Source organism: Sprattus sprattus (assembly GCF_963457725.1).
Source record: "Sprattus sprattus genome assembly, chromosome: 8".
Taxonomy (NCBI): domain Eukaryota; kingdom Metazoa; phylum Chordata; class Actinopteri; order Clupeiformes; family Clupeidae; genus Sprattus; species Sprattus sprattus.
The window spans coordinates 7,081,400-7,106,970 of record NC_137927.1 but is presented as its reverse complement, the minus strand read 5'-3'; the positions used below and the strand labels follow the sequence as shown (position 1 = coordinate 7,106,970).

General features: G+C 45.1%; 4 protein-coding genes across 5 annotated transcripts in view; 2 read left to right on the top strand and 2 right to left on the bottom strand.

Annotated features, from left to right (window-relative positions):
- The first annotated feature begins 6,095 nt into the window (after positions 1-6,095).
- On the top strand, positions 6,096-10,649 carry cd74a (CD74 molecule, major histocompatibility complex, class II invariant chain a). Its single transcript, XM_080843471.1, has 6 exons — positions 6,096-6,282; positions 7,275-7,444; positions 8,775-8,884; positions 9,030-9,078; positions 9,387-9,587; positions 10,005-10,649. The coding sequence occupies exons 1-5, from the start codon at positions 6,206-6,208 to the stop codon at positions 9,584-9,586; spliced, it is 606 nt and encodes a 201-aa protein (XP_080699597.1). The 5' UTR covers positions 6,096-6,205; the 3' UTR covers position 9,587; positions 10,005-10,649.
- A 5,541-nt stretch (positions 10,650-16,190) lies between these two features.
- Positions 16,191-18,437, bottom strand: LOC308368810 (putative UDP-sugar transporter protein SLC35A4; the record flags this gene model as incomplete). The annotated part of the gene is made up of 1 exon (XM_080843074.1): positions 16,191-18,437. The coding sequence occupies one exon, from the start codon at positions 18,435-18,437 to the stop codon at positions 17,418-17,420; it is 1,020 nt and encodes a 339-aa protein (XP_080699200.1). The 3' UTR covers positions 16,191-17,417.
- Positions 18,438-19,058: 621 nt separating this feature from the next.
- On the bottom strand, positions 19,059-20,752 carry slc35a4 (solute carrier family 35 member A4; the record flags this gene model as incomplete). The annotated part of the gene is made up of 3 exons (XM_080843075.1): positions 20,373-20,752; positions 19,513-19,611; positions 19,059-19,259 (listed from the first exon to the last, which is right to left on the bottom strand). The coding sequence occupies exons 1-3, from the start codon at positions 20,385-20,387 to the stop codon at positions 19,059-19,061; spliced, it is 315 nt and encodes a 104-aa protein (XP_080699201.1). The 5' UTR covers positions 20,388-20,752.
- Positions 20,753-20,958: 206 nt separating this feature from the next.
- The window catches only part of hmgxb3 (HMG box domain containing 3), a gene marked incomplete at its 3' end in the record, with an annotated part of 17,405 nt that continues 12,792 nt past the window's right edge, over positions 20,959-25,571 (top strand). The window contains exons 1-8 of one of the 2 annotated variants that reach the window (XM_080843190.1): positions 21,548-21,664; positions 21,766-21,845; positions 22,327-22,489; positions 23,248-23,422; positions 23,812-24,237; positions 24,341-24,439; positions 24,934-25,065; positions 25,224-25,571. The exon at positions 25,224-25,571 is cut by the window's right edge and continues 17 nt beyond it. In XM_080843190.1, the coding sequence (XP_080699316.1) occupies positions 22,347-22,489; positions 23,248-23,422; positions 23,812-24,237; positions 24,341-24,439; positions 24,934-25,065; positions 25,224-25,571 (1,323 nt within the window). In that variant the 5' untranslated portion in view covers positions 21,548-21,664; positions 21,766-21,845; positions 22,327-22,346. Of the gene's footprint in view, positions 21,081-21,547; positions 21,665-21,765; positions 21,846-22,326; positions 22,490-23,247; positions 23,423-23,811; positions 24,238-24,340; positions 24,440-24,933; positions 25,066-25,223 lie in introns of those variants that run through there. The other variant, XM_080843191.1, reaches the window with a different exon arrangement.

Sequence of the window (25,571 nt, the reverse complement as noted above, 5' to 3'; positions counted from 1 at the left end):
ACTCTCCTAACACAGTTAAACATCAAGCAAGTGCAACACAAGACAAAGCAGGACGGTAAATAGGCTACTTACTAGTTCGGCAGACAGTAGAAACCGGGCGGCTACAGGCAAACCTACATAACGCAGTAATATGCCTACAGACCCTGGTATGGCAATGGCACGGAAGCGATTCTCCATATTAAAAGTCATTGTAGCGCCCCAATTTTTTAAGCTGTTATTTTAAGGTAAAACTGCTAATCCTAAACCTAACCCTGAAATACAATTACTGCATAATTCCACTTAAATTCGGGAGCGAGCAGACTAACCAGCTAAATAAACATTTAATTAGGTTCAACATCACACACACATCACATCACACACACGCAGAGATATCAGGTGCCTAATTGAGCTCCAAGCAGGTAGGAGAGAGTAGTTTGAAACGGCACAGCAAACGCTGGAAAGAACTTGCTTGTGCTGTGGTTTTGGAGTGTTGTGCAAACCAGAGAGTCTACGAAGTCTGGAGAGGCAGCCGGTTTTTACCCAATGGCTAATGGCAAATGAGCTAATGGCACATGAACTAATGGCTTGATGAACTATTGGCAAATGAACAAATGCTGCTAAACTGAAAATAAAAAGAAAAGGAAAAGTGGAAACAGAAACTACTGCCTGGGACTCAATTATCCAGTCATTGTGTGGAATCCAGTTACCCAAAACCTCCATAGATGATTCAGTCCCTTTGGGGGGAAAGTTGGGGAAAAGTGCAACACACAAAAACTCCAACAACTTGACAACAGCATCTTAATTTTCAAACTAAAACCTTTTACCAATGAAACAATCCACTTGCTTGTGTTATAGATTTAAACAAGTGTTTGATATGGAAATGCTACAGAGTCACAAATTCCTTTTGCAGAAGTGGTTTCAGTGTTTGTTTGAAGGAATCTCAAAGCAGGGAAACCCCATACTCCCAAGTCAAATCTACATCACAGAGGGGGGAAGTGGAGAGGTCAGTGATGAACACAAGGTCAGACGACCTCCAGGAGATCTCCTCTTTTTTTAACACTTACCCGTACATTATAATAAAAAGCTTTATTTTGGTCTCATCTGACCATATACGTAACTCGGTCCCATTGATAGTCTGACTTATATTTGGCAAACTGTTAGCGCATTCGTTTGTTGTTGATGGAGATTCTTTTGCCAGTCGAACCATCCTCCTCACCGTGTGTTGGGTCAATGTACACACGTCCTCTTCCAGGCTGATTCTTTACATCTCCTGTCGCTTTAAACTTCTTAAAGGCACCCAGTGCAACTTTATAGGCTTGAGACTTGAAAAATAAACATTCAATTTCTAGTCTTTTTTACACGTAGAAAGTTTCAATAACTCCATACCATTACATATCGACATTCAAGGAGCAAAGATGAGACGTCATTGTGTGTTGAGAACTGATAGAAAATTGTAAACAACAACAATAACCGGTGGGGAGAGGCCATTTTTCCATTGACTGGAATCCTGCTTTATTTATTGGTGGCACCAATAAATAAAGATTTGGGGAAAAAATGGCGGCGCTTGTTGTTGTTTACGATTTTCTATCAGTTCTCACCACACAACGACGTCTCATTTTTGCTCCTTGAATGTCGATATGTAATGGTATGGAGTTATTGAAACTTACTACGTGTAAAAAAGACTAGAAATTGGATGTTTATTTTTAAGCCTCGAAAGTTGCACTGGGTGCCTTTAATTATTTCCATGATAGTGTGTCCATTTCTTGATTTGTGCAGCTCAACAACTTTTCATCGCACATCGTCACTGTGTTTTTGGGTCTTTCCCATAGTGGTGAAGGACTAATTGAATTTGGCCTGTGTCACCTCATATTTGTACGCCAGTGGAACAGGAAGTCATGGTTGATCTCTTAAGAGTTCCTAATCAAACAGGTGACCTTAAAAAAGTAATTCATGACTGGAAAAATACAGTTAGATTTTAATTTTACGATTTTTCTAGCATTTCCAATAATTGTGGCACACATGTTTTGGGGAAAAATATGTATTTAAGGTCAACAGTTTTTTTTTCTTTCAATAATTTTACTTCAATGAAAAGGTAAGATTTTTGTGAATTTTTTGAGCGGGAGACCAAGAGGATAAACAGCAAAGACATATTTTTTAATAGCCTGTTTAGCTCATATTCTTTAAGGGTGCCAATACTTGCGGAGGGCACTGTATGGAGAGGGTACTACTAGTACCCATCAGTGTGGTGATCCATGGCCTTGAGCTGGATGGAGTCTGTGGTACAGAAGCTAATGAAGTGAGGGTGGGATCCAGCACACACGCATCAGCATCTCTCCTGCATAACGTCTGGGAGGAACGTGAACGTGTTCCCAGCATCCAGCAGCACGGAAACAGTCTCTTCCTGAGGGGAGCACAACAATGAGATGAATGGAGAGTGGAGAGGATCCTGATCAGCCATGTTTGAGAGTGAGGATGTCAAACACTCTTAAATCTTAACATCTATACAGCATAAATACTGTATGTACTGCAGCAAGTGCATAACTATGTAAAATATGTTAGTCAATGTATGATACACGTAGATAGATTAATTTAAGGAGTTACACATTTTCGCCTAAAAAAGGTATCATCATGAAAAAGATCTTAAAGGAACATAATGTTCCACTGACCACAATCTAGAGTTGTCTCTCCCCCCTACCCAGATTCAAAGCTCACACTAGTTGCCCACTGCTCCAAAAACTAACACTTTGGAGTTGAAATTACAAAGTTACATAATCAAAACATACAAATAATGGTAACACTTTATTTGAAGGGGTCTACATAAGGGTGACATGACACTGTAATAAGAATGACATGACACATGTCATACACATTAATGACACGTTATTTTTGTTCATGACTGGTTCATGACTGTTGTCATAATGTGTCATTCGGTGTTTGTAGGGTTAGGGTTAGGGTTAGGGTTAGCTGTGTGTACAAACACCGAATGACACATTATGACAACAGTCATGAACCAGTCATGAACAAAAATAACATGTCATTAATGTGTATGACATGTGTCATGTCATTCTTATGACAGTGTCATGTCACCCTTATGTAGACCCCTTCAAATAAAGTGTTACCCAAATAATTTCACTTTTATTCGGGTGTAGTAGTAGTAGTATTAATAGGTGAGGTCCATTTAATTTAAAACTAGGAATTATTTAAAAGGAAAATTGGGATAATGAGTTGTAGTCCCTATCATTGGCCACTGTATGAACTGTAAAAGCGATGACCTCAAACAAGCCGTGTTTCCTCTATCAGGCCAGTGGGGGCTAGGGCTTACTGGGGCTCAAGTTCCGAGAACAAAAAAACATTGCGTCTCTACTATTGGGCCGATTACCCAGCAGTATTTATTCCAAAACCTGTCCATAACATGCTGCCTCCGTGTAAACATCCCCCATCCCGTCCATTTCACGAGTGGAAAGTTCATGTTTAGGTATCATGCGATAAGGTCTGGATCTCAGGCATCTATATTGCTGGCTTACAGCAAAATAAGTTAAGAAAAGGAAAATAATTGAAACTGAAGTGACAACGTTGCTTACACAATCACACTAAAAGTGAAGCACCAAAGCATGAGGCAACACTCAGACCATAATAAATATATAGTAAGTTCTTTCTTCCTGTGGAGCACTAGTGGCCTGTATAACAGAAAGGCCTACCCTACCAGCAATGGAGTTTGGCTGTTATCAGCATTGGGGCTGGAGGGTGAGGAAAGTGAATACAAATAAAAACTTGTTCCGTTTGGGTTCATGACACACTGGTGTCACAAAACAGGATCTCCGCCTAGCAGACGATTGTATTCAGATGTATTTCCGTCTACACACAAAACAGTGTGATCATTTAGTAGAGTCCATCGTCCCCACTGACAGACTTTGCATTTGTGGAATATGGAACAATTACCCATTACATTTCTGTACAACTTAGTATATCGATAGATAGATAGAAAGATGGACACTTTTTTAACTCTGAGGGAAATTTAGGTCAACCAGTAGCTTATACACTTAACTCACAAACATACATACATAAATCACAATAAAACAATACACATAGGGAGAACATGTTCACAGGGAGTGGGGTGTTTACAGATCCAGGATAGATCTGGCCTTATATTACAGTGTGCATTGAATCTGACAGTGTTGATGTCCACGAGGAAAGTAGTGCAAAGAGTGCACTCTATTGCAGTGAGAGTTGACCATGTTGTGCATGAACCACACAAAACAACAACAACAAAAACAAAACAACAGCTTAGACCACCATTTTATCACCGCATGCTGAGAGCAAAATGTTGCCTAACACAGTTACCTAAAGACGGACTCCTTATAGGTTGACACAGCAGGGTCTCACTGGGCCATGGGCAGGACATGGGGGTCAGACACGCTGACCTTTCACCTTACACTTTCACTTTGACCCTATTTCATGGAAGGCCGAGGCCAGCTCACTACTCTGAAATCTGTGTTGTGTGGTTCTGTGGGCAGTCAGGGATGCAGGGCGCTTCCTCTGTGGAAAGTCCCCAACACTCACAGGAGGAAGCGTGCCTGCTGCTGCACTGCTGACCAATCAGAAACGGGCTTCGGGAATAACAATACCAAATGGACCAATTACTGACAGATCCTTTTGTGTCTCTGAACTGGGAGGACCAATCAAATACAGGCTTTGTGGACTGACAGTGCTGTTTCCAGGAGAAGAGGAGAGTGAATGTGTCCACCTGTACGTTCAAGACCAAATGGAACAATTAGAGACAGACCCATTTGTGGAGGGCCAATAACAAACAGGCTTTGTGGACTGACAGTGCTGTTTCCATGAGAAGAGGAGAGTGAATTTGTCCACCTGTACTTTCAGGGCTTTTTAGAATAGTTAACACATGCAATGCTGAGTCCATGCTGTTTACAAGGATACGGAAGTCAGAGCTGTTATGAACTACAGTATATGGTGCAAAATCTGTGGACGAATGTAGGAAAACATCTTATAGCCATCACAACATCACAAATCACATGCACACAAACACTCTATACCGACAGATACGCACATACACACATCGCATAGACACCTACACACTCTCTCTCTCTCACACACACACACACACACACACACACACACACACACACACACGAAAAATCATGAAAAAACAAGCAATAAATCGGCCTAATTCTTTTCAAGTTAATGGTAGGCCCTATAAGGTTACATTTTGAACAGTTGAACATTGAATGCAAACTAAAATATATAAAATACATGGATTTTTGTTTTGTTTTGTTTAAACCAGAGGAGGGGTAAATCCCCCCCCCTCCCCCAACAAATTGCACCCTGCACACACACCACACACACACACACACACACACGAAAAATCATGAAAAAACAAGCAATAAATCGGCCTAATTCTTTTCAAGTTAATGGTAGGCCCTATAAGGTTACATTTTGAACAGTTGAACATTGAATGCAAACTAAAATATATAAAATACATGGATTTTTGTTTTGTTTTGTTTAAACCAGAGGAGGGGTAAATCCCCCCCCCCCCCCCCAACAAATTGCACCCTGCACACACACCACACACACACACACACACACACACACACACACACACACACACACACACACACACACACACATCACATGTTTCTTTCATTCTGTCCTTTATCATTATTTTCTTCTCTCCATCAAAACGTATTTTTTGTAAGCTTAATTTCATAGTCCTTCTTTGATTAACATTGGTTAAGAGAAATAACTACCTAATCACTGCACTGTTCAGCAGTGACATTGGAGAAGTTTAACATATAAATAGTATTTGTAATATAGTGACAACACTTGTGACCAAACAAACAGAGTTCAGATATGACCCCTAATCATGATACTAAATGTGAGAGCCCCTAAAAGTAACTATTTTTTTCGCACCTTCTACTGAGAAGTGCCGTGCACATTCAGGTACAGCTTTTGCCATCAACTGATGATGAAGCATCGGCACAGCCAATCAGTGCTCGAGTCTAACTCTACTATCACTAAATCTAAGATTGGTTCTTCGCACGTCCCAGTGGTCTGGGGCTTTCCGTTCCTTACAGAGAAATACAGAAGCAGACCAGTGTCTAAACTCCTCCTCGACCTGTATTTTAACTCCAAGCCTGAGCCCAGAAGCTTTAGTTTGACACAAGTTCGAGTCTGAGTTTGACACAGCTGAACACACAACCGCACTTGCAGGATGGCCGACAACACAAGTCAGGACGAGGTACTGATTGGCCGCGCGCCCAGCACAGAGACCGTCGGTCCTGCTCCGAGGTAAGAGGTCCTAATTTATCATTTAAATAAATTAAGGGACTGGAGATGGGTTTGCCGTTTCATTGTCAAAAGATTATGTTTTCGTGGAGGCAACGTAGGCCTATGTAGACTATAGTTTAATGATCTGACGCTTTAAATATTTAAATTGAATTTATTGATTTATTGAGTTGGATCATATTATTTACAGCCTATAATTAATGTAGATGATATCTGCATCCGGTTGAGTCGTTATATTAGGTATATATTATTCAACACACATATTTAATGTTGCTTTAGTAATCCTCAAGAGATTAAATGAGTTTGCTAACTGCGTAGCAGCTAACTGAATGCCAACCAGCCTGAATTTATTTTTCATTGTGAAAGTGAAAGGGAGACATTTTAATGTCCCTTTATGTGGGAAAAATGAATAAACGCAAATGGAAGTATTTTTAAACTGTTAGTCAACGAAAGCATCGATCAAGTTTTCAAATCTACGTTTGGTTCCTTGGTGAAAATGAAAATGTATTTTACCTGGATCCTAATGACGTCACACCAGAGGAGATTCATCATTGGTCCGTTAAAGAAAACTATATAAATAACATATTTAAAGTCGACTCATATTCCTTATTCGGTCCAGATATATATGCATTTTTAAATCAGTTTGGATCCTGTCTGTCGTGAATACAATAATGTATTTTAAGAGATTGTCAGAAGAGAAAGTTTCTGATTCCTGTTGAGTTAAGTTCTTGTGGTTAATGGTGTTTGCGGAAGTTTGACAGCTGTGCAGTGACCTATTCAGTGTTGATTAAGAATAGTTCCCCATGCTCTATGCCAGTGTATGCTACTGTATGCGGTTTGTATTGACTAAGTGATTCCGGTGCGAGTCTCTAAGCCTGAACAGCAGAGGGTTAAAGAAACTAGAGTGGCCTGTAGCTTGGGGAGTGGTAGAGTGCTTCTCTGGGGAATGTGACTGACCTGTGCTTATGTGTGTGTGTGTGTGTGTGTGTGTGTAGGCGGTCATCATCAGGAAACCTGAAGGTGGCAGGGCTGACCCTGTTGGGATGTCTTCTGCTGGCCGGGCAGGCGGTCTCCACCTATGTCCTGCTCAACCAGCGCCAGCACCTGACTGATCTGCAGGAGGGCACCAACACACTCCGCCGCGAGCTGTCTCAGAGGACCAGCGGTCAGCACACACAAACACAGACACAAAGACACACACACACACACAACAATACACACAAGAAGCGCACACACAGGAGAGGACGGGATTGGTCAGACTAGGAGAGGGCGGGTCAGATTAGGGGAGGGCTAACAGATAAGGAGAAGTCACTGGTAAGTGCTGCCTGTAATCCAGCTCTGTAGTTGGATCTCACATGAGATGGAAGATGAGTGAGACTCCCACAGAGGCCTCCCCTCCCCTGTCCGCTTCCCCACTGGTCTGGAGAGGACACAGCTCTGTGCCACCACCTCAAACAAAGTCCACTGCAAGAGGTCACTGGGCGGCTCTTAGTCTGCTCTTAAATCACAGAAAAACCTTAAAATATTATTTATAGATTTTAAGCTTGGGGAGGTCACCAGTAAGGCTGTGGTTCTGTGATTAGAACACAAAGACTGGGGATTTTTTAGGGCACTCTCTGCTATCGATGGTAATCAGAAAGTGTGGGTGAGTCCTACAGCTCCGCCTTCTCAATGTAGGAGATGGAGAAAGAGATGGGGTAGGGGAGGAAGGGTTAGGACAGCAACCTGTAAAGGAGAAAACGTGATCGATAGGGTAGGAGAGAAGATGGGGGAGAGGAGGAGCCACATAGAGGGTGGCGTGAGGAGGACACATAGAGTGAGACCTATGGAGGAGGACACATAGAGTGAGACCTATGGAGGAGGACACATAGAGTGAGACCTATGGAGGAGGACACATAGAGTGAGACCTATGGAGGAGGACACATAGAGTGAGACCTATGGAGGAGGACACATAGAGTGAGACCTATGGAGGAGGACACATAGAGTGAGACCTATGGAGGAGGACACATAGAGTGAGACCTATGGAGGAGGACACATAGAGGGGGTTTGAGGACGAGAGAAACAGGAAGAGAGAGTGAGCTGTAGGAGTGAAGGCAGGGGAAAGACACAGAGATCACTCTTCTCTATGAGTCTTCACAGGGACTTTTTGTGGGGCTTCTGTGAATGAGTCTCTCTTCTTCTAGAATGTTCTCATAAGTGTTTCTCCTAAGTCTCTCCATCTCCTTCCTTTCTGTCCATATCCCTCCTTCTCTTCAGTCTCTCCCTCTCTTTGTGTCTGTTCCTGTGTTTCTGTGAGTTCAATTTGATGTGAGCTATTTAAGAAAGATTTAAATGCAATAGTAGCGCTACATGCATGACGCCAATGAAAAGAGAAACAGCATCTTGATAGCACACCTACAATGCAAACTGAACTCTGTTAGATAATGCTGATAAACTGGAATAGCTGGAATGTGTGTGTGTGTGTGTGTAATCTTGTCATGTTCGTGTCCCCACAGTCTCTGGTGGTGCTGGCCGTGTGATGCAGGTGCCTCTCAATATGCCACTGCTGAAGGACTTCTCTAAGGCTGACGAGAAAGCTCCACAAGCACCCCACATCCCCCTCACGGTACGCATAGCTGTGTGTGTCTGTGTGTCTGTGTGTGTGTGTGTGTGTGTCTGTGTGTGTGTGTGTGTGTGTGTGTGTGTAATCTATGCTGTGTGAGTTTGTGTGTGAGACCCTTGCTTACCCATAATGTTTGTTTGATTTTTAGAAGCTCCAGAGTGCGATCAAGACTGACGCTGAGACGACCCCTGCTGGAGGTGAGTGGTAGTGCAAGTCAAAACAACAAAGACAACAACAAATAAAAACCACAGACACACACATAGTATAGCTCTGTCTTTCTCTCTTTTTTCTCTCCCTCTCTTTTCACTACTAACTGATTCCCCTCTTCCATGTGTCTCTGCTTTCTTGTCATACCTTCTGGTCTCCTTCCACCTTGGATACTAAGGTCTAACCCTGTTCCACGACTCTCTAATCTCACCTCACTTAGTTTCACCTCATCTCTTCTCACCTTGTCCCACCAGATGTTTTGTCTTATCTCACCTTGTGTTGTGTGTGTGTTCCCTAGCCTCTACCCTGGATACTAAGTGTAACCTGGAGGCGGCTGGGCCTGTGCACCCAGGCTTCTACAAGCCCCAGTGTGATGAGGAGGGCCACTACAGGCCCCTGCAGTGCTGGACCAGCACCGGCTACTGCTGGTGTGTGGACCAAACCGGCACTGAGGTCCCTGGGTCACGCCAGCGCTTCACCCACCCCACCTGCCAGTGAGGTGTGTGTGTCCACCAACCTAACCAGCCCCCCCCCGTGCACTCACTCGTGCACTCACTCACGCACACACACACACACACACTCGTGCACACACCCGTGCACACACACACACACCCGTGCACACACACACACACCCGTGCGCACACTCACACACACACACACACACACACACACACACACACACACACACACACACACACACACACACACACACACACACACACACACACACACACACACACACACACATAAAACTTACCCTGTTTCCATGACTGCACACAGAAAGTATTTGAGTCTCAGACTGGAGACAATCTGTAAAAAGTGTACAAAGGCAGACTGGTTTATTTAGTTTAACAGAAGCCTCCTAGAGTGTGAAAATAAGATGCTATGGACTGATCATAACTTTTCCCCCCTGCAGTGGCATCTGCCTGACGAGGGAGGAGCCTTCATCGCGATGACAATCATCATCATCATCATCGTCTCCTCCTCTCTGCTCTCCTGTGCTTTTCTTGTTTGGGGTTTAATCACCAGCATCTCTCCTCCGTATCTCTCTGTTCATCCTCTTCTTTGCTTCCGGGCCACTCTTGCGGTCAGGGGGAAACTGGGTGGGCAACCCCGGGGTGAAGAACCAATGGTGGGGTTGGCCGTAGAATTCTCTTGGGGGACCCCTGCGTCCAGACAACCTATCCGGAGAGGCCTCGGTGTCCCAGTGCTGCCCCCCCATCTCCCCCTGCCTTCAGTGGCCTGGTCTGGAGGCCTGACTTCCCTCCTCTGAATGCAACCAAAGTCATCTCCACGCTGCAGACACTTATATGGTGATAGAATCTTTCTGACATGACAAACATATAATACACCACACACACTTTTTAATCTTTAGTTAATAATAATACCGCTGTTCATCAGATCTTTGTGAAGTGATTTTAGCCGATAAAGGCGCTGCATATTTACCCTTTCTGACTTCGAGATAAAGCCTGGAGTGCTCGCCGTGAGGCAGGCAGGAAGAGAATGTGGGTTGGGGATTGAATGTGAACCTCGATGTGAAATAAAGCGAGCCTCCAGACCAGCCTCTGTGTGATGTGGTCGTTTCTGAAGCGGTGTTGGACACACTCACTCAAACTCATGCACGCACACAAAGACACCGTCACTCATGCTCTCTTTGTCACACAAAAATGCAGGCACTCATACCCACACGCACACAAAGACACTCTCACTCACACTCTGTCTCTTGCACACACACAAAGACATACTCACTTACACGAACACGCACACAAACTCACAGGTTAAAGCGGCACTGGTCTGTGCTGCTCAGAAGATCTTCCTTATCAAAGCACTGGGAGGGGGGGGGGGCACTCTGTTACCAACACGCAAAGTCATGCAAAACACAAACACATCAGAAGAACTGACCAGTCACACTGCACTGCAAAAATTGAAATCTTACATGCTTGGTTTTTGTCTGACAAGATATTTCAATTGCTTCTAGCGTTACAGTCCTCAATTAACTTAATATGGTATTATAACTTGTTACTTAGATTTAATTACTGGTTCTGAGCAAGTTAATGCTTGAAACTAGTTTGAACTAGTACCACCAAAACTGCTCTGTCAAAGTAGGAGTCAACACAAACGTACTTGTTTTTTAGTCGGGTCACACTAGTTTCAAGATATATTTGGGTTATTTCTTTTTAAATCTTTGAAGTCAAATGTTCCTGTTCTGTTGGCAGATCATTTAGCTTACTTTAACTGATATATCCCCCATTTTATTACTCCTTGTTTTTTGTTTGCAGTGTATAAGGTGAGACATGTTGAGACATATGGTAGAAAACAAAGGTTGGAAATGTCACAAGGAGTGGACACACACAGGTAGAAAGCAAAGGGATGTTTCAGGAGAGTGTGTGATTGTGAGTCGGGAAGGGGGGAAAGAATAAGAAGAGAGATTGTGCAGAAAAAAGATGAAATGTAGTGTGTCAAAAGAGAGTGTGTGTGTGTGTGTGTGTGTGAAAGGGAGGAGAGAGGAATAAATAATTGATCAGGCAGACTGGTGTGTAACAGAAGGAAATGAGTGTGTGAGAGAGAGAGAGGTAGGCTAGTGTGTGAGCTGGAGCCTGAGACAGTCCTGAAGCACTGCAATGACCGTAAGTACCACTGCCTGCCTGAAAACAAGAGCTAGATAAGGTTTGTGTGTGTGTGTATGTGTATGACATACAGCACTGTACGGATTGGAAGTGCATATGCATGTGTGTGATAGCAGCTCATATGTTAAACTGCCATTTTGTGAAAAGGGAGGTTCAGGTGTACATCTTCTTAGTTATATACAGTATATGTGTGTTTGTGTGTGCTGTGTGTATGAGGACAGCATGTTTAAGAGATGTAAACGGAAGAGATGTAAGCTGATGTACAAACTCCTTTCACATATCCAACTGGGGACACATCAGGGGAGTCTCAGGTGTCAGTCCAGTTAATCAAGCCCAGAGCGGAACACCCCAGTGAAATGAGCAGAGCTGAAAAGCCCTATTAATCGTGAATCACACTTTCCATCTCTGTGTGAATGGAGAGCCTGTTAAATGGTCCCTCCACCCCTCCTGTGCACTGCCAGAGAGAGACAGTGGCTGTGAGAGAATGACTGTGAGAGTGAGTGACAGAGAGAGAGGCTACTCAAGGCTTCCTTACACATGGAGGAGAGGACACACCAATAGCACCATATCTCTCACAGTCAGTAAACACACATAAACACAGTCACACAGGTCACACACACACACGCACACATGCAGATGAAAGTGACTGAGGGAGGTGTGTGATCTACAGGAGGCCATCATGCAGACAGCTCAGAGTGGCGGGGCGCCACACAGCGATGATGTCATCAGAGAGGAGAAGATGAGGAGCCTGCAGGAGAGACTAACACATGAGATGGAGACACACATCGCAGGTTATGATGATGATGATGGTGATGAAGATGCTGCTGCTGATGACAGTGTTGTTGTTGTTGATGATGCAGAATACAGAGGGTCAGGGAAGATATGGTCATGATGGTAATAGTCATATTGATGGAGATGCAAATGCGTGTGTGTGTGTGTTCAGAGGGGTGTGTGAGTGTTGAGCAGATTCAGGAGCGGGTAAGCCAGATTCAGCAGCTCAGAGAAGAGCTCAAGCAAGAGGCGGGGCACACTAAAGAAACACCCTCAACATCTGACCAACCAGCAGCTGGCATGGGATCAGTGAGTAAAACCTGACCAATCACCTCGTAGCAATAGCACAAATACAAACGACTTTCCTAGATTTACCCACATAGAGATCTGAGACCAACCCATTGAAATCAAATATGAACATTCTCACATAGCACATACACTAAAACACCATATACAGCATGCACACACACACACACACATACACACACTCGATCACACACACATTCTTCTTGTCAGCTGGAGGATTCATGGCAGGCGGAGTTTTCTAGAATGTTGCTGAGCAGGCGTCAGGAGACGCAAGATCACAGCAAACTACTCAGCCAGGAGCTGGACAAGATGGAGAGAGAACTGATGGAGGAGAGGGTGAGGAGACACACACACACACACACACACACACACACACACACACACACACACACACACACCACATTTATTTTTACACATACTGTATATACACACACACACACTACATTGCAAACCATGTATACTCCACACACACACCACACATACACTTTACACATACATGTACCACATGCACAAGCTAAAGACATTGACAAAAAACACCTAACTATCTCTCTGTATGTGTGTGTGTGTGTGTGTGTGTGTGTGTGGCGTTGCAGGAACATGGTGTGTGTGAAGGGGAGCTGAATGTGTTACAGCGGGAGCGTCAGCTGCTGCTACTGCAGGGGGAGCTCCTGAACAGAGAGACACACACTGCAGAGAGCCAGCTAAACACACTACACACACACCACCTGCAGGACCTACACACACTCAGAGAGGAGAGCTTAAAGGTGAGAAAACACACACACACACACATCACCTTCAGGACCTACACACACTCAGAGAGGAGAGCTTACAGGTGAGAAAACACACACACACACACACACACATCACCTTCAGGACCTACACTTACTCAGAGAGGAGAGGGGTGAAAAAACACACACTCATACTCAGAAAGAAAGGCTTTCAGGTGAGAACGCAAGCAAGCACGCACACACGCACACACGCACACACACACACACACACACACACACACAAACCCACTCAGGTGTGAAAGCAAGCATAACCATCTAATGACTTCCATCACTCTGCGCTCTTGTGCAGGTGTTCCGTGTGTTCCGCCAGGTTCTAGAGGAGCAGAGACGCTTGTCTGAGGAACGCTACCGTACTCTGCTGCTGGAGGCCATTCAGGACGCAGTGCTGCTGTCTGCACAGAACCAAGAACTACAGTCTGAGAACCGACATCTACAAAGAAGTGAGTTTACAGTGTGCATACACACACACACACACACACACACACACACACACACACACACACACACACACACACACACACACACACACACACACACACACACACACACACGGTCTCCCTCTCCTGCATATGTCTACACACATACATACATACCCACACACACACATACTATATTCTCAGCTGCATCTTTATGTGTGTGTATGTTCTTTCAGCTCTAGCAGAACTGAAAGGTGGTCAGTCGAAGCAAACCAGCCCCACAACCATCCTACTGCAGAGTCCTGCTCAGACCAACAGCTCAACATAACACACACACACACTGACCCACAGCTCAACATAACACACACACACACACTGACCCACAGCTCAACATAACACACACACACACACACACACACACACTGACCCACAGCTCAACATAACACACACACACACTGACCCACAGCTCAACATGACACACACATCTCAATGATACACACACACTGACCCAGATCAACTTGACAAATACACACACACTGACCCACAGCTCAACATGACACACTCACACACTGAACCACAGCGCAACATGACACTGATATACACACACACACATACATCTGAAAAGAATACACCAACATGGCACACTCGGACCAACAGCTCAACATGACAGACACAAAGAAGCATGTAGTAGCAGACTATGTACTGTATGATGTGTTTATCATATATTATTATATTAACTCTAGCCTTAGGCGTTTTATAATGTTATAGTGTGTGCGCTCATTGTCTTTCTGTATGACTACTCTTGAGCTTTAAAGCAGCAATAAGGGATTTAACTAAATTAACTAGCACACACACACACACACGGTCTCCCTCTCCTGCATATGTCTACACACATACATACATACCCACACACACACATACTATATTCTCAGCTGCATCTTTATGTGTGTGTATGTTCTTTCAGCTCTAGCAGAACTGAAAGGTGGTCAGTCGAAGCAAACCAGCCCCACAACCATCCTACTGCAGAGTCCTGCTCAGACCAACAGCTCAACATAACACACACACACACTGACCCACAGCTCAACATAACACACACACACACACTGACCCACAGCTCAACATAACACACACACACACACACACACACACACACTGACCCACAGCTCAACATAACACACACACACACTGACCCACAGCTCAACATGACACACACATCTCAATGATACACACACACTGACCCAGATCAACTTGACAAATACACACACACTGACCCACAGCTCAACATGACACACTCACACACTGAACCACAGCGCAACATGACACTGATATACACACACACACATACATCTGAAAAGAATACACCAACATGGCACACTCGGACCAACAGCTCAACATGACAGACACAAAGAAGCATGTAGTAGCAGACTATGTACTGTATGATGTGTTTATCATATATTATTATATTAACTCTAGCCTTAGGCGTTTTATAATGTTATAGTGTGTGCGCTCATTGTCTTTCTGTATGACTACTCTTGAGCTTTAAAGCAGCAATAAGGGATTTAACTAAATTAACTAGCAAGCTAACTACCTAAAATGAACAACAAACACCAAAACCAGCACTGCTGGCACTGGTAAAAACTTGCTAGCGTGCTAACTGGTGTCTTCTGGCGACATAGTTGGTGATGTACTGTGAAAGCTTTTCTATAATTTTCAAAAAGTGGTCCATCCCAGACCACATACTGCATAGCCAAGGTGACAAGTGGAAACGACAGGTCTGTTTAGCTGTCCTTCACATGACCATATTCCATCAAAATGAGATTACAAATTATACTAAAACTAGTTGCCTATAAAAACATACCTCAACAAGTGGCAGATTTCTTTATACTGTTTCTTTAAACACAGCAGCTGTGCCTTCTTTCAAATTTCACAAGAGTCTATAAAGGACCGAAGACTTCCACCCATACTATTGCAAACCATATTGTTTGAAAAAGGTTTCTCTATGGATGCTCATAATAAACTGAGGTCTTAGCTTGTGTTGTGGTTGGTCTATTATTACTACTACAAGAAACCGAATGTTGGTTCTGCAGCTCAACCTAAAAAAAACACATCACACAGACACACAAACACACCAGGGTAACTCACCTGTGAATCACATATTACAAACAGTTCTTGCCGTTCAGACAGTAACCCAATCTTTATTAACACTCTTTCATCATAAACATAGATAATACATGATATATATATATATTTGTACCACTTCTATTGCCATCTTAAAATCACCCATTGTGTTTGTATGGCTGAAACAGACACAGAAGCAAACACACTTTGAAATTAAGGTGTAAAGAGGGTTGAGATGAGGAGCATCAGCTCACTGTTTTGTTTGTGTGTGCGCGTGTGTGTGTGTGTGTGAAGGAACATCAGCCCAGCACAGGATTTCTGACTGATGGGGTGGACAGGGGTAAGAGAGGAGAGACCAAATGGAGGGGGAGTACCATAGGAGCTAATAAGAGAGAGAGGGGAGGGAGGATGAGAGATAACTAGGCCAATATGACCGGATGGATACCATTCTCATTGAGATACCAGTACAACAGCTGCATCCAGAACCATCTCTCCCTCTCTCTCTGGTCATCCCCTCGTGGATAAAGTGCTCTGTGACTGTCTATTGCCTTACGAGGAGGACAGGGTTAGCTAAAAGGGCACTGGTTTAGTTTAGTTCTGACCACTTAGGAACTGGGGCGCAACAGATTTTCTGTTTGTTGAACAGAAAATCAAAAAAAGTGATATTGCTGAAATCAGAAAAAATAAACAAAAATGTCTACACAAAACAGAACACCATTGTCTATGTCAGTCAGAGCTCTTCTTAGAATTCACATTTTGAGCTATGCTGCCCTCATCTGTCCCGGTGTGGCTGATTGTTACCTGTTGTACAGGTATGCTGGAGCTGCATTTGACCTGTGATACAGGCGTGTTTTGGGCGTCTGTAACCTGTGATACAGGTGTGTTGTGGGCGTCTGTAACCTGAGATACAGGTGTGTTGTGGGCGTCTGTAACCTGTGATACAGGTGTGTTGTGGGCGTCTGTAACCTGAGATACAGGTGTGTTGTGGGCGTCTGTAACCTGAGATACAGGTGTGTTGTGGGCGTCTGTAACCTGTGATACAGGCGTGTTGTGGGCGTCTGTAACCTGAGATACAGGCGTGATGTGGGCGTCTGTAACCTGAGATACAGGTGTATTGTGGGCGTCTGTAACCTGAGATACAGGCGTGATGTGGATGTCTGTAACCTGAGATACAGGTGTGTTGTGGGCGTCTGTAACCTGTGATACAGGTGTGTTGTAGTACTGCGGTGCATGGTTGTTCCCTGTAGTACAGGTGTCTAGTAGTTAGGCATCACCTGTAACACAGCTAGGCGGTGGCTGGCTGCTACCTGTAGTACAGATAGGCAGCGATAGCGACGAGTCCTGTGGGCAGAAGGAAGAGTGGTGTGAGCTGCAGTCCCAGCATCGCCCAGGAGATGGCGCCGTTGACCAGCATGGCTGAGGAGATGACGAAGAGCCGTGTGATTCCACTGCCGTGCTTCATCACCACTGACATCATCAGGCCCGCCGCTGCCTGCCCAATCACAATCAGCCACACCAGAGCAGAGAAGCCCTCCAGGAAGCTCCTCTCCTTGGCGTTCCCGCCCACGTGGGTGGCGACATTGATGGCCACGCCCCAGGTGTAGAGGAAAATGTTTTGCAGGCTGAGCGGCAGACGCTGGCTCTTCAGCGTGCGCTCAGTGATGACGGCCGCCAGGCCCGAGGCCGAGCAGTACACCAGCAGCAGCACCAGGCCTTGCCCAGTCACATGAAGCCTGGGGCCCCAGTGGTCCTCCGGCCCAGCCGAGGGCTCATTCACCAGGCTGCTGTAGCTGTGAGCTCCCCCGGCCATCGTCAGCAGGCCCAGGGCCAGCCACTGGGTGGGCCGCAGCCTCTTCCCCAGGCAGGACGAGTAGAGCATTGCCGTGGAGACGATCTTGAGGTTGCTGAGCAGCTGGAAGGTGCTGGGGTCCATGTGAGCCTGCATATACACCACCAGGTTGTTGTTGAGGGCGTAGAGCACCGCAGGGGCAGCGTAGGGCAGCACTAGGACCCCGCTGACCGACGTGCTGAAGAGGGCGGAACGGCCCTCGGTGGCCAGGAGCGTTGCCGAGGAAACCAGCAGCTTGGTGAGCTCGATGAGGATGACGCAGGACGAAGGGCTAAAGGGGATGCGGCCATCAGATTGGGTGAGAGCGATGAGGGGGGCGTGAGAGCCGTAGATCAGAACCAGCAAGCAGAGCAAGACCACCCAGCCTGAACCCCGCAGCCAGGCTGCACCCCAAAACCAGCTCATACCCCGGCACCAGCGGCCACGATGGAGCGGCTCAGAGGGCTCTGAGCTGACATTATCAATCACAATCATTGATCACTTATTTAGAACACAGGGGGCTTCTCATATGCAAAAAAAAAAATAAAATAAACAAAATGAAAAAAAAAAAAAAAAAAAGCATCTAAAGCACACACAAATACAATTGAAACCAACTCTCTTAACTTGGATCAAATATCAAATCTTTAAAATTATTTCTTTGTTAGAAACTCTCTTTGGGACGATTTTTCATTTGGGAACACAACCCAAGAGCTCCTGGGTCAGAAGGTAGATCACCATGGCAACAACCTCAAACGGCTTCCCGACATCTACCATACTGTCTGACAACAAGACTATAGTCTAAACAGGTCACCCTGTATTACAACCCTATGGCAGTCCATATGAAAAACAGCAAGTCTGAGCTGGGGTCTTAGTTCAGCATCTTCTCATCACTCTCCAACACACTTAATTACAGTCATCAAGCCACTCATACTCATGATTATATAATCCTTATTTAGTTATCTTACAGTAATATTCTTAACTCTGTGTATCCAGTGCAGTCCAGATTGAAGCTGAGGGCAGGGCACATCTACTGCTGGTGGAGTCCATGATTGAGGCAGTCTATTTGACTGCACTTCCCTCACTCACCAGCAGTAGGTAGCAGTGAGGTGCCAGAGCTTATTTGCCGGGGCCTTTCCTCAATGAGCTGGCGTAGTCCCGCAGCGTCTGTTCAATGTTGGGAACAGGATAGTTCTGTGCCACAAAGGCACCAGTGCAGATGCCCAGACACACTCCCAAAATAGCAGTTGAGCGTAGCTTGGCAACCACAAAGCCTGCCAGGGCACCCTTCAGGAAGGGGGAGGCCAAGAGAGTGCCACCCTGCAAATGTCACACACACACACACACACACACACATACACACACACAACGATGCTTTAATTTGAATTCATAAGACAATGCAACAAAACAAAATCCAAATACAAGGCAATGACAAGGCAGTAAGTGAAAGATGACCCCCCTCCAAAAAAAAACCCACACTCTGTGTTTCTGAGAAAAATAAACTTCAGGCCACGTGTCAGGTTGAGTTAATATATGTAAAGGTCTTTTTTGACGCAAGTGTGTGTGTACTTACCTGGGGTATTCCCGCTTGCACCTCGTTCTCCACGCGCCTCTGGATGCTCTCCAGCTGATCCTTCAGCTCCGCCAGATCCTTTAGCTGACTCTCAGGGTCCTCACACACACAAACAATTCATTGTAAACATAAGCAATCATATGTATCCTGCCTGAAGGCCATTATCTAGGTTAGCCGTTTTAGTATTATCTGACTAATATTATTGTGCGTCAGCTCTTTAAAGTGCCACAGCCTGATTGACTAGGCTATCAAGACATCACATAGCTTTATGTCTTGCGTTCAACTGCAATAGCAATTTATTCAGGTGGCAATAAGAAGGCTTAATTCAGCAAAACAGGGACACCATACATCACAGGCATCGGGGGGAAGAGCGGCCCAGTCGCACCATTGGTACTGGAGCACAGTTCTGGTATGGTATGGTATGGTATGGTACTTGTATGGTCTGGTACTGCAGCTCCGTTAGGGTAAACACTGCAGGGTTTCAGGTCATGTGACTAGTGAATTTAGCTGACAGACGTCTTTGCACCCGGTGTCACGTAAAGCATGCATGCACGACTGCAGGGACATACGTGCTTGAAATCAGTTTATTCAGAGAAATTAAAGTCTATATGTGTGAGTGACTATCTACCTAACTCGTTCCTAATATATCGCCAAGCAAGACTGCAAGCTAGCATCAGCCATGACAGGATCAAGTTACACATCAACATGTCCAACCATTTATGTTCAGTAGTCAACAACGTTAATAAAGAAAGACGAAACTGGAGTCAAGCAGCGGTAGCATGACTTTTCTGAGCTCTGTAAAAACGCAGATGTTAGATTATGGGACTAGGTTAAGATAGCATGTAGGCTACAGCACTCACCTTGTCATCCGCCATATTTGATCACAAATCCGGTCCTCGATTCATCTTGTCTGAAAGACATTTCTCGTTTTAACAACGCTGGATTTCTTTGGTCTGCGTTTTGGCAACTTCAAGCTGTAGTGAGCGTTTGTATCATCACGTGTAATTGCTTAATCTATACAACAACTGTCTCTGTGAGAAGTTTTCTTACTACTTAGTGAGCTGATCAGCAGTGAGGACGTCCTAATTAGTTATTCGTATTATATTTAGCTTCGAAAGTTACAGGTCTTGCATGTATGACTGCTCAGCACTGATATGAAATCAGTCAATGGAACTTCAGTGTGATACATGTGCAGAACATACTAAATACAACAAACTTGGGAAAACTCAGTAACTTCATGTGTCCATTCAGTTCAGCAGAAAAATAAATATATGCTATTCCGGCTACAAACAACGGCAGAAACGCTTTCACGTGTTTAAAACGTGGCCCACGATTGGAAGTTATAGATTCATTCTATCACATGATTGGTTGTCAACCTTAGCAACAAAGCGCCATTTTAACGAAACACTGGAGAAGTACGAAGACGAAAAGAGAGTCTTTCTGAATTATTATAAGAGATCTGAACTAAATAATTTGACGATTAGACAAATTATATCATGCTCTGATCATTTCAAGTATATCTGATCTGACGTTTAGCTGGACTGGGGCGTATTACAACTGCAAACCAGGTAAGGTTGCAACAAGGCAGTCGCTCATTGGATAATTCTTTGAGGCTGAAGTCAGTATGGAGACACACAAATACTCAGGATTTTCTTACGGGAGGGAGATATCAGACCAACCTCACTGTAACTATGCAAGTGCGCGTGGTAGATGGCCATTTTTGCATCTTTAAATTTGCGCTTTATATTCCATATTGGTGGTTGATATGAGTGCCTTGATGCAAGCCACCTTTAGTTAGTAGCCATCTTAAGAGAGAGGGTCACCGGCCTGAGGTTGTCTTTCTCTTGCGCTGAGTTTTGGCGTTTGGGGAAATGACTCGGCTTAAGTATCACTGTCAGTGAAGGGCAGGCTTGAATCGCCAGCGTGTTCTGTCTGGCGGAGGCCCAGTCCCTAGCTGCGCTATTCGGCTCAGTCTTTATGCTAAATGCTATAAATAAGTCATAGAGCCTGTGGTGTTATTAAAGTGTTGTTGTGGCACAGCCTGATGGTGAAATGTATGTGCACAGTGCTACAAATATAGCCGGCTCTGAAGAATGACAGCCAGGGACCCTCTTATTCGTGGGGTGGTCCAGAATGCATTGAAATCACAGAGGTATCAGCCAGCTTTGCACTGCGCCTTGATAAAATGTTAATTGTCAGTGGTACTTTATAAACTAAACTGAATTGAATTGATTTGATCAAACATCATCATAGGTGACCACATGCTGTTGTAACCACTCCCAGCTGACTGCAAGGTGGATGCACCCCTTATCATGGCCAGATCTGCTTGAGAGGTCCGGGGGTGTTCGATTGGGACTTTTGTAGTATAACCTGTGGGTACCTGTTGGCTCTGTGTGCCAAATGAGTCACTGGGTGGCTGCTTTGCCTGGTTCAGTTACTGCATAGAAGAGTGTGAGCTTTTGTTATTCGAAATATATCTGGTGTTAAACTGCAAGAAATGGCAAGCAGGATTTGTATGTCAGCACTTGGGATCGTTCCCCGGCATCTCCAAAAGCGCTTGGAGACGTGCTCTTCCAAATTTCTTTGATGGAAATACAATGACATTAAAGAGATTCAAATAATTCCCAGTTGCATTGCTGACACTCGTATGGCCTCAGTAGTCTTCTGAGCTGAAAGATTTACTGATATCTTATAGCGTTCTCGCTGAGTATTGGCTGTCTAAGGCTATGTTTTGTGCCACAGTGGGTTATTTTGAATTATTTGCAAAATTTTGATTTGTATGTGTGTGCGTTTGTTTTGTGTGCGTGTGTGTAGTTGTGGTGAGGGTAAGGGAGATGGAGGCTGTGTTTGAGGACTCGGAGGTGAAGCTTGTTGAGGAGGTGGAGAGCTGCTACACCTCCGTGGAGGTTCCGTCTCCCAAGAGGAGAAGGAAACCCAAAGGCCACGGAGAACGAGTCGACAAAACCAAAAAACCCAGGTACCACCCCCCCCCCCCCAAAAAAACCTCAAGTACTTATCACCCCCCCTAAACAAGATACACATTTATACATGTACTCAACACCCCAAGAAAAAAGTACTTTTGACCCTTGCACAAATCTGACACTGATCACACAGAAACCACAAAAAGCCACTGATCCTAGATTCAATTAGAGTTCAGTTCAATTCAATTTTATTTATGTAGCCAAAACAACAAAATTGTCTCTAGGTGCTTTCCAGAGCCCAAGGCCTGATCCCCCTTAGAGCAAGCACAATGGCGAGTATCAATCATCATTCAATCATTTCACAAATGTCTGTGATGGATTAAAAAAGAGATAAAAGTAATAAATGCAGGGATGGTCACAAATGCCATGCATGTTCGTTAGTCGGTAACAGTATTTACATTGGTGAATCTTGTGACATTTATTTGTGAATCAGGAAATACATTTGGGAATCGTGTGTCATTTAATTTTGAATTAGGAAACTATTCTTACGCAAAAAATAAAAGGCCCTTTTGTCGGAATATGACATTAGTTGCCATATAACACCCTGTGCTGTTCTGAGGTCAGTCTTAAATGGAGGGGTCTCCCTTTATGAGTGGAAATTTCTTGCCACTGTCTCCATTGTCATGCTCTTGGGCGGTCCAGGCCATGGGTTCTGTGCAATGTCCTCAGTCTCCGCTGTAGGCTATATGAGTGCCTGAAACTGAGCGGTTGGGAATTAAAGTGAAAAAATGTCTTTGCCGTCACCCCACTCCAGGTCGGCATATCTGCTGTACTACTTTGACGTGCACCAGCGTCTGCAGCAGGAGCACCCTGAGCTGCCGCAGTCGGAGATCAACAAGCGGGTCAGCGAGAGCTGGAGGAGGCTTAGCGTGGCCGACAAAGCCTTCTACCTGGACCGGGCCTCGCTGGAGCGGGACGGGCTTGGACAGGTGGGTCATCAGAAGAACTTAAACAGGCCAGGCCTTGTCAGAAGATTTAGAACGTGCCCTCATCAGAACATAGTGGAACTGTGGTAGAAAGTGTTTCGCCAGAACAGACATCAGCGAAAAACCGTTTTCTGATCATAGCTAGAGAGATTTAGCACATTTCACTACTGATATCTTAATATACAGTCCCTCTTTAGGGGTCACTAGCATGTGTTGTCAGATATTTGGCCTACCACAAGTATTCATGATTATTTACTATTTTCCTGAGTGTGTGTATCAAGGTGAACCACCATACTCTCTCCCTCACACACACACACACACACAAACATGCTCCCACATTCTAATCTTGTCCTTCACCCCCACCCTCACCCCTGACCTCTGACCTTACGCAGAGAGCTGTCTCTGCTGTTGCCTCTCAGGATGTCCCAGGCTTCCGGAAGATTCTCCCACGGGCCAGCTATGTTTTGCTTCCTAAGGCTGGGTCACTGGATGAGCAAGTCGGTGGGACTGTGGAGGTGTGTGTGGAGGAAGGGACGGAGCCTCTCTTTTCCCCCATGGCACTTGGTAGCGAGGTGGAGCTGGCCGAGCAAACTGTTGCCTTGGAGATGCCGAGGGATGATGCTGCTGCTGCTGCCGTAGCAACCCTACCTCATGCGAACCCCCTCACACACACTCAGAGCAGCTGCCCAGTCAAAGAGGAGGAAGCCACACACACCACCGCAGTTGGCATGGCAATGGAGGAGGGGCTGGAGGGAGGGGCTTTGGTGCAGCAGGTGAAGTCCGACTCCACCCACCTGGTGGCCATCATACCCAATCAGGTGAGTAGTTGGATTTGACTGGCATTGAAATGGCATTGAAATTATGGCATTTGAAAGTGACTTCCACGAGTGGAGTTCTAACGCCTCCCCTCAACTCTTCCAGAGCCTGCTGGAAAACAAGCTCATCTCCCCAACAAGCTCTCTTGTCATGCTCCCCATTGTGTCCAGTGTGGAGCCGGCCCCCAAGCCTTCAGTCAAACTGGTGTGTGTTTTACTGTCCTGTATGTGCATGTGTGTGTTTGCGCCATTGTCTTTTTTTTTTCTGTGTGATTTCCTCCTTTAAAGGCACCCAGTGCAACATTTGGGCATCAAAATGGAAATATTCTGGATAAGACAATCTTTATGATATTTACATTTACCATATTAGCACATTTGCATCATTATTTGATACTTTGGGCCTTAAAAAGAGCGATAAAACTAGCCGGTGCCACCAATAACTAAATATTTGAAATGGCCTCTCCCCACCGGCGGCGCTGGCAGTGCAGTTTTCTATCAGTTCTCACCACACAACGACGTCTCATCTTTGCTCCTTGAATGTCGATATGTAATGGTATGGAGTTATTGAAACTTACTATGTGTAAAAAATACTAGAAATTGAATGTTTATTTTTCGAGTCTCAAGCCTCTAATGTTGCACTGGGTGCCTTTAAGTTGTATTACTTCTATTAATATTGTAATTGTTTGTGTCTGTGTTTAGTCCATAAAGTACACCCGGAGAGGGAGGGGCAGCTGCCATACCCCGGGTTGCTCCTTCAACTATGTCACACGACACAAACCCCCGCAGTGCCCCCTGTGTGGACTACACCTGGGGGGAAAGTGGATCGCCATGGTGAGTGAATGTACACACAATTACATACAAACACACACGTACATACACACACACACACACACACACACACACACACACACACACACAGATACACACACACACACACACACACACACACACCCTTTATCCCGTGGGCTGATTGTCTGTTCATTTAACAGGGGAAGAAAGAATCAGATAAAGCACGCGCAGTGCCTAGCAACAACAGGCCACCTCGGAAACCACAGAAAGACCTGAAAACAGCCCCCCCCTCCGCATCAGAACCAGAGGGGGTGGACCAGGGAGCGGAGCTTGCCACCCATCTAGACTCTAAAGCTATAGCTAGCCTCAAGCAGCGAAAGAGGACCGGCCGTTTGACACGGGAACAGCGGGCAGAGCCAAACCCTGCTTCTGCACCTGGCCTGCCACCAGAGGGGGCCAGAGTCAAGAGCCCAGATCTGAAGGCCATGGGTGCCACTGCCATCTGTACTGGCACAGACGCAAGTCCTGGCGCTGCTGCTGAGACTGCT